Source organism: Cherax quadricarinatus, chromosome 77, assembly GCF_038502225.1.
Source record: "Cherax quadricarinatus isolate ZL_2023a chromosome 77, ASM3850222v1, whole genome shotgun sequence".
In the NCBI taxonomy this organism is placed as follows: domain Eukaryota; kingdom Metazoa; phylum Arthropoda; class Malacostraca; order Decapoda; family Parastacidae; genus Cherax; species Cherax quadricarinatus.
The window spans coordinates 1,847,105-1,857,104 of NC_091368.1; the positions used below are offsets into that span (position 1 = coordinate 1,847,105).

The window sequence follows — 10,000 nt, forward strand, 5'->3', positions numbered from 1 at the left end:
ATATATATATATATATATATATATATATATATATATATATATATATATATATATATATATATATATATATATATATATATATATACATATATATATATATATATATATATATATATATATATATATATATATATATATATATATATATATATATATATATGTCGTGCCGAATAGGCAGAACTTGCGATCTTGGCCTAAATAGCAACGCTCATCTTCCCATGTATGACAAGCGAAAATTTGTGTATGCAATAATTTCGCCAAAATCATTCTGAACCTAACGAAAAAAATATATTTCACTGTGTTTGTTTAGCATTAAATTATTATAAACAAATCTAAAATATATTTAGTTGGGTTAGGCTAAAATAAACTGTTCTTGTTATAATAAGGTTAGGTAAGTTTTCTAAGATTCTTTTGGTGCAAAATTAATTTTTTTTACATTAACATTAACGAAAAAATATATCTTTAAATGCATAAGAGAAAATTTTAGAAAGGGCTTAATTTTAAATGAGTTCTTGCTAATTGACCAGTTTTACATATTCGGCACGACATATATATATAATATACATATAATATACATACACATATATATATATATATATATATATATATATATATATATATATATATATATATATATATATATATATATATATATATATATATATATATATATATATATATTTAACAAACCGGCCGTATCCCACCAAGGCAGGGTGGCCCAGAAAGAAAAACAAAAGTTTCTCTTTTTAAATTTAGTAATTTATACAAGAGAAGGGGTTACTAGCCCCTTGCTCCTGGCATTTTAGTCGCCTCTTACAACACGCATAGCTTACGGAGGAAGAATTCTGTCCCACTTCCCCATGGAGATAAGAGGAAATAAACAAGAACAAGAACTAGTAAGAAAATAGAAGAAAACCCAGAGGGGTGTGTATATATATTTATGCTTGTACATGTATGTGTAGTGTGACCTAAGTGTAAGTAGAAGCAGCAAGACGTACCTGAAACCTTGCATGTTTATGAGACAAAAAAATGGACACCATCATGACTACCATCATGTAAAACAATTACAGGCTTTCGTTTTACACTCACTTGGCAGGACAGTAGTATCTCCCTGGGTGGTTGCTGTCTACCAACCTACTACCTAGGATATATATATATATATATATATATATATATATATATATATATATATATATATATATATATATATATATATATATATGCTCTTTGCTGATGACACTGTGCTCTAGGGAGATTCTGAAGAGAAGTTGCAGAGATTGGTGGATGAATTTGGTAGGGTGTGCAAAAGAAGAAAATTAAAGGTGAATACAGGAAAGAGTAAGGTTATGAGGATAACAAAAAGATTAGGTGATGAAAGATTGAATATCAGATTGGAGGGAGAGAGTATGGAGGAGGTGAATGTATTCAGATATTTGGGAGAGGATGTGTCAGCGGATGGGTCTATGAAAGATGAGGTGAATCATAGAATTGATGAGAGGAAAAGAGTGAGTGGTGCACTTAGGAGTCTGTGGAGACAAAGAACTTTGTCCTTGGAGGCAAAGAGGGGAATGTATGAGAGTATAGTTTTACCAACGCTCTTATATGGGTGTGAAGCATGGGTGATGAATGTTGCAGCGAGGAGAAGGCTGGAGGCAGTGGAGATGTCATGTCTGAGGGCAATGTGTGGTGTGAATATAATGCAGAGAATTCGTAGTTTGGAAGTTAGGAGGAGGTGCGGGATTACCAAAACTGTTGTCCAGAGGGCTGAGGAAGGGTTGTTGAGGTGGTTCGGACATGTAGAGAGAATGCAGCGAAACAGAATGACTTCAAGAGTGTATCAGTCTGTAGTGGAAGGAAGGCGGGGTAGGGGTCGGCCTAGGAAAGGTTGGAGAGAGGGGGTAAAGGAGGTTTTGTGTGCGAGGGGCTTGGACTTCCAGCAGGCATGCGTGAGCGTGTTTGATAGGAGTGAATGGAGACAAATGGTATTTAATACTTGACGTGCTGTTGGAGTGTGAGCAAAGTAACATTTATGAAGGGGTTCAGGGAAACCGGCAGGCCGGACTTGAGTCCTGGAGATGGGAAGTACAGTGCCTGCACTCTGAAGGAGGGGTGTTAATGTTGCAGTTTAAAAACTGTAGTGTAAAGCACCCTTCTGGCAAGACAGTGATGGAGTGAATGATGGTGAAAGTCTTACTTTTTCAGGCCACCCTGCCTTGGTGGGAATCGGCCAGTGTGATAATAATAAAATAATAATATATATATATACATATATATATATATATATATATATATATATATATATATATATATATATATATACATAAATATATATACATATATATATATATATATAAATATATATACATATATATATACATATATATATATATATATATAAATATATATACATATATATACATAAATATATATAAATGTATATATAAATATATATATATATATATATAAATATATATACATATATATATATATATAAATATATATACCTATATATATATATATAATTAACAGGATTTGGGAAGAATTTAATAATACACTGGACAAATAATAATTTTTTAAATTTTCTTGGGTAGAATAGTTTGTTGGTGGGTTGTGCAAAGGACCTGTCCAGTTGGGCCGGCTTGGGTCAGGTGTTTAACCGTTGTGGGATCTGATAGTGAGGTGTTGGCCAGACCCGTAATATACCTTCCTTGGATGCTTTACTTTCATAGTTCCTTGATAATGTGAGTAGTCACGAAAGCGCTTGGAATTTCTCTATTCTTTCAGAGTGGTTGTTTTGCATATTCTGAAATCACCTATTTACTGTGATCTTATTGCATATATATATATATATATATATATATATATATATATATATATATATATATATATATATATATATATATATATATATATATATATATATATATATATATATATATATATATATATATATATATATATATATATATATATATATATATATATATATATATATATATATATTTATATATATATATATATATATATATATATGTATATATATATATATATATATATATATATATATGTACATATATATATATATATATATATATATATATATATATATATATATATATATATATATATATATATATATATATATCAACACAGAAAACGGGCTGCAGATGGTTCAATATTGAGGGAAGAAAAACCCATAAAGAAAAAAAGCTATTTCATGAGCCTGCATCTAGCTGGACACGAGACAGTCCAGCACGCGAGCCGTGGATGGGGTAAGACGTGGGGAAGGGGAGATGTTTGGAGGGGACGGAGTTGGGGGAGGGAAATAGATGCGGCGGAAAATTGGGTAGGGGAAGTTTTATTATCGTGTTTTGTGGCTATTGTATGTCCACATCTTCATCTATAAACACAAACACACACGCACATGCAGGCTCACACACACACACACTCATAAATAGATCCACACTCACACACACACACACACACACACACACACTTACTCACACACAGACACACACACAGACACACACACACACACACACACACACACACACACACACACACACACACACACACACACACACACACACACACACACACACACACACAACCACACTCACAAACACACCCACACACATTTTTTCACTCTCAAGCTGGAAACGGGAGTTCTACCTTCAATACTCCTCCTGGCAAGTTCTGAATATAAATTATAGTTAAATAAGACCGATGGATGATATTTTCTATTTCCTACCTTTTTCAGATGCTCACGACACTGTCAGTAAAGTGTTGGTTGTTTACGAATAGTGAGACTTACTACTATATTCCTGTGCTGTAACTTGAATTTAGTCATTTGTCTGTAGACACGTTTTTTGAGGCCTTTACTGTTTTTTGAGGCTTTTATTTTAAGAGGCACGAGCCAGCGAGACGAACCAGAGATATCTGAGCCAGCGAAACTCTAGCCAGAGAGACACTAACTACCTAGATTCCAGCCAGAGAGACTGTTAACTGCTATGTCCTACCATGCTAGATTCTAACCAACTATATTCTAGCCAGCGAGACTCTAACCAGCGAGGTTCTAGCCAGCAAGGTTATAGCCGAAGAGACTCTGTAAACGTTCGACGTAGCCACCATTCTGAGACACAATGACAGACACAGACTCAGAAAGACAGACACCGAGTGGAGCCAGAGGTGCCATGAGGCAGAAAAATAAGCGTCTGTCTGTCTAGACATATAAGTGTGGCTTCAACGCTCTTATAAATGCACATAGTAATACATGGGAGTTTATGTTAGTACGTGAGAGTTCTTGGGAGAACTTTGTAGAGAATTTTGAAATCCACATCGAGGATATCTATTTAGAACTATATTCCTCTGTCTTGATTAAGGACTATCGTGGATTATCTGGGTGGATGAGTCAGTATATAATGTGTGTACATAAACACAATATTAATCACCAGTGTGTACATGCATGTAATATTATTTAAGTATAGAGTGTAAAACTTATCGTTTACACAGTAAATGTAGCGGTTAGCATTTACATACCTGGCAGCCCGTCACCGGAAGCTACAACAGGTGTGGGTTCGCCTGAAAGAAGAAAAAAAAAAAGTTTTTTTAGTACCATGGTGCCTTCTGCAGTCCTATGAGCCACAGGCAGCAACAGCCTGATTGATCAGGGGATCAATAGGAAGAATTTGAGGCCCAGGCCAGGTTGCTATAGGACTCTCGATAGTTGTTACGGGTATATCACAGGTAAGCCATGTTATTATATCCTGTTCCTCATTCTCCTGAGTTATTATAGCTTTCATTTACATTATTATTATTGGAATTATTATTATTATTATTCAACACTCAACTTTGTTTATATATATATATATATATATATATATATATATATTTATATATATATATATATATGTATATATTTATATATATATATATATATATGTATATATTTATATATATATATATATATATGTATATATTTATATATATATATATATGTATATATTTATATATATATATATATGTATATATTTATATATATATATATGTATATATTTATATATATATATATATGTATATATTTATATATATATATATATATGTATATATTTATATATATATATATATATATATATATATATATATATATATATATATATATATATATTGTGTGTGTGTGTGTGTGAGGATAAAATACACCAAATTTGGTCAAATACGCCCACAGAGTTTCCTCTCAGGATGGGAGATGGACTCTTGGCTAACATGGCACATTTTTTTAACACATTATCTCTACACTTCTCCTTCTCTTCTTTCTCTAATTTTTCTTTTTGCATCTGGTAACTTTTTATTTCTCATTTTTTTTATTTTTTTTATTTATCCGTTGAGGCGTTACCTAGTTCTTTAATATTTCCTCTTATTTCCTGGTTCTGTTCCTCTTTTCTCTCTGTCTCTCTCTGTCTGTCTGTTTGTCTGTCTGTCTGTCTCTCTCTCTCTCTCTCTCTCTCTCTCTCTCTCTCTGTTTTTCAAATTTTTTTTTCCATCTTATTTATTTTCCTTCTTCCTCCACTTCTGTCCAGCGAGCTTCCTTGCTGCTGGTGAGGGGCTCTTGATCTAAGGAATTGGATCTATGCTTTATTTCCTTGTATCGAGTCTGAATGCCTTCAATCCCCCCCAGACGCTGTATGACCCATACTGGTTTAGCGCCCCCATGAATGAAATAATAATAATAATAACAACCCTTCATCCTCTCTCTACCTCTTCTTCCTCCTCCTCTTCCTTCTCTTCCTTCTCCTTCCTCCGCTTCATAGTAACAAAATGCACCATCACGCCACTTACGTCGGAAATCCTCCCAGTTAATGGAGACGAGCGACCTTGTTGGCAACACCCGCAGCGCCTCCAGTCAAGGAATATCAATATCACAGCGTTGCCACCTTCCGCCCCGTCATACGCTTGCTACTTTCAGCGATTTCTGCTCCACCCTTGCCAGATGCAGCAGTTCCGCTAAATGTTGCCTTTTCCGCTTCTCTAGATTACTAGATTTTACATTTAAAACTTCCTCCCATAAGGCAGAGCAATTTTTAATACACCTCTGCTAGACGCAGCAACTTCTACTGCATTCTGCTATATGTAGCGCTTTCTCACCTTCCAGATTTTTACTGTGGGCAGAGATGGTAAGAAAACAGCTGTTAAATTGTCACAGATTTCTCACAGTAATGCGGTCTTTTGCAGTCTTTCTGTTGAAAGCTTCGTAGCTCAGTGGTACTGCGTTTTATCTGATGGTGTCCCGTAGCTCGATTGCTAGCGCACTCAACTCACACACTGAGGTCCGTTGTTCGATCTCTGGTACGGCTGGAAACATTAGGAGGTGTTTCCTTAAGGCACCTGCTATCCCTGTTCACCTATCTTTAAAATTGCTACCTGGGTGTTAGTCGACTGGTGTGGGTCGCATCCTGGGGACAAAACTGACCTAATTTACCCGAAATGCTCTGCATAACAAGCGACTTTCTATATAGCAGTATGTCAGTGATGTCAGCTATAGTCTGTATACCTTGTACATGTACTTGTAAAAGAAAAGATTTTTATTATTATTATTATTATTATTATTATTATTATTATTATTATTATTATTATTATTATTATTATTATTATTAGTTATTATTATTATTATTATTATTATTATTATTATTATTATTATTATTATTATTATTATTATTATTATTATTATTATTATTATTATTATTATTATTATTATTATTATTATTAGTTATTATTATTATTATTATTATTATTATTATTATTATTATTATTATTATTATTATTATTATTATTAGTATTAGTATTATTATTATTATTATTAATTATTATTATTATTAATATTATTATTATTATTATTATTATTATTATTATTATTATCATTATTACCATTATCATTATCATTATTACCATTATTATTATTATTATTATTATTATTATTATTATTATTATTATTATTATTATTATTATTATTGTAAGTATTATCTATTATTACATGCCAGGATTATCTACCACTGTAGGACACTTAAGGGTTTGGCGCTTCCCATAAAAAATAATATAAAAGAAAAGTAACTCCGGGAAATGGTTGTATCGGCAGTGCCAGGCACTCAGGCAGTGCCAGGCACTCAGGCACTCACCCTCCAAAGGATTTTACGGTCTGATAAATAACATTAAGTTTACGGCTGTGGACCAGAGCCTTGGACTAGGTCCCTGAACCACGGCCGAAGACCTCAACTTTCGGATCTGATGCGAAAATAGTTTTAGTAAACAAATATATATATATATATATATATATATATATATATATATATATATATATATATATATATATATATATATATATATATATATATATATATTTAAGGTCATTACGCTCAACACATCCTTTAAATTCATGGGAAGTATTGTGAAAGATGAAGTGAGTCATAGAAATGATGAGGGGAAAAGGGTTAGTGGTGTACTTAGGAGTCTTTGGAGACAAAAACCTTGTCCATGGAAGCAAAGAGGGGAATGTATGAGAGTATAGTTATACCAACGCTCTTATATGAGTGTGAAGCACGGGTGGTGAATGTTGTAACAAGGAGAAGGCTGGAGGTAGCGGAGATGCCATGTCTGAGCAATGTGTGGTGTCAATATAATGCAGAGAATTCGTAGTTTGGAAATTAGGAGGAGGTGCGGGATTACCAAGACTATTATCCAGAGGGCTGAGGAGGGGTTGGTGAGGTGGTAGAATGACTTCGAGAGTGTATAAATCTGTAGTGAATGGAAGGCGGGCTAGGGGTGGGCCTAGGAGAGGTTGGAGAGAGGGGGTAAAGGAGGTTTTGTGTGTGAGGGGCTTGGTCTTCCAGCAAGCGTGCCTGAGTGTGTTAGAAGCAAATGGAGACAAATGGTTTTTAATACTTGACATGCTGTTGGAGTGTGAGCAAGGTAACATTTTTGATGGGATTCAAGATTTCCGGCATGCCAGACTTGAGTCCTGGAGATGGGAAGTACAGTGCCTGCACTCTGAAGGAGAGGTGTTAATGTTGCGATTTTATAACTGTAGTGTAAGCTCGCCTCTTGTAAGACAGTGATGGAGCGAATGATGGTGAAAGTTTTTCTTTTTCGGCCCTCCATGCCTAGGTGGGAAACGGCCGATGTGTTAGTAAAAAAAATAAAAAATATATTATAATTTTTTTAATTGTTGTTACTGTTGTTTTCATGGGGAAACGTTAAATCTGTATGGGCTATACAGCGCTAATGGCTTGGCAGGTAATTAGGTTTGATGCTTTGAAGAAGTGTGCAGCTCAAAATCTTAGGATCACGAACCCCTCTTCTATTCTTAAAGGGACTCGACTTGGGAAGTCCACTATGGGCTGGAGGGAAACTATATTTATATCCAATGAACCGATAATTCTCCCCCTGGCAATTATAAGTGGCCGTGAAGTTTTAAACCGGCTCTCTGAGGGGTGCCATGAATGTTCCTTTGATCCCTGTTCCAAAAAGCAACTTGGACTGGTGGCTAAAGGTTACGTATAGCCTCAATGACCCTCGTGTAGTAGATAGGTTTCAAATTAAATTGACCAGCCATTTACAGAAACAATAGTTTGATCTTAGCCAGCCAATTAGAGAAAAGAATAGTTTGATCTAATTACACACAGTGTTGGACAATGGGAATCTAAGGTGTAATTTGGTCTGTATCACAGTAATACTCCTGGAAAATACACCTGGCAATCTTCAGTAACAAAAATATACTTAATATATTAGTATGGTATGCAATACCACAAATTAATGATATACACATGCGCAACACTTGGGTAACTTAATTCTAGCCATTAATGACACCCAGATGTTGCAATGGTGTCTTATTCATCAAGAATGCAGTTACACATATCAGGGTGACTGACTCCCAGTTGAATTTAAAATAAAACATAGAATGCAGAGAGTCCTCTGAAGAACTGGTGTTTCAGTACACGAAAGCGCCGAAGACTTAGATATACAAGCCAAGGATAAGACTAGGATTAATAAATCAAGGATAACAGAATTTACTTAACAAGAAACTGATGATATATCAACCAAATAATAACGAGTATTTTTTAAGTGGTAAAAATATTCTTCAAAATTTCCATGAGATTATATCTGCAAATTGTATATTATACATTAGCTATTTGAGGAAGTTGTATTATGCGTATTAACTGCAATAGCTTGAGCGATGTAATTATGTCCATTGGGGTCAGATACAGACCCATTGTGACCTCTCTAATCATTTTTTTGAGGTATTTTTCACAGGATGGGCAGCGGGTGCGCAATAACCAGCAGCTCAGCCGGAACAACCAAGAGTAATATAGTGAAACGTGGATTGCAGATCCCGTAGACTTTTAGACCTATTCCTGGACGAGAGGTTGACAGAATAAACTGACATATGTTTACCTGGAGAGTTTACCTGGAGAGAGTTCCGGGGGTCAACGCCCCCGCGGCCCGGTCTGTGACAGTTCTTCGCTGTGAGCAGAGTTTTGTAAATAGAGTTCATAGAGCTCTATGACGAGCCAAAGGTTGGAGGTCTACGCAGAACGAGAGGCTGGCATAATCAAAGCTGGTTTTCTTTAAATGTTGTTGTTATAATGGACTCCTCTGACTGCTGGCCCACACAACTGTCTTCGCTCTGCTTGATAAAACCTTCATTAATTTTGATCACAGTCAGTGATGGAAGCGAAAAAAAATGCAATTTTTAAATATAGTTCGTTTCTGACCTGTTTCAGTTTTATGATGGCTTGTTTCAGTTCTCTGGTGACCTGTTTCAGTAACCTGAAACAGGCCATTGAAATATATATATACTATATATATATATATATATATATATATATATATATATATATATATATATATATATATATATATATATATATATATATATATATATATATATATATATATATATATATATATAATAAACTCCCTGTAACGCAAATTGATCGCAGTATGCTGGAAC

The 10,000-nt window shown here is 34.1% G+C and overlaps 1 protein-coding gene across 6 annotated transcripts in view; it reads right to left on the reverse strand.

Moving 5' to 3' along the window:
• jus (julius seizure) overlaps window positions 1–10,000 on the reverse strand; it is a 201,715-nt gene that overhangs the window by 120,909 nt on the left and 70,806 nt on the right. For all 6 annotated transcript variants that reach the window (XR_008408991.2, XM_053795974.2, XM_053795977.2 and 3 more), the window contains exon 2: window positions 4,540–4,581. Coding sequence is in view for 5 of the 6 variants with exons in the window: in XM_053795974.2 (XP_053651949.1) it covers window positions 4,540–4,581 (42 nt within the window). In the remaining variant the exon portion in view is untranslated. The remainder of the gene's footprint in view (window positions 1–4,539; window positions 4,582–10,000) is intronic.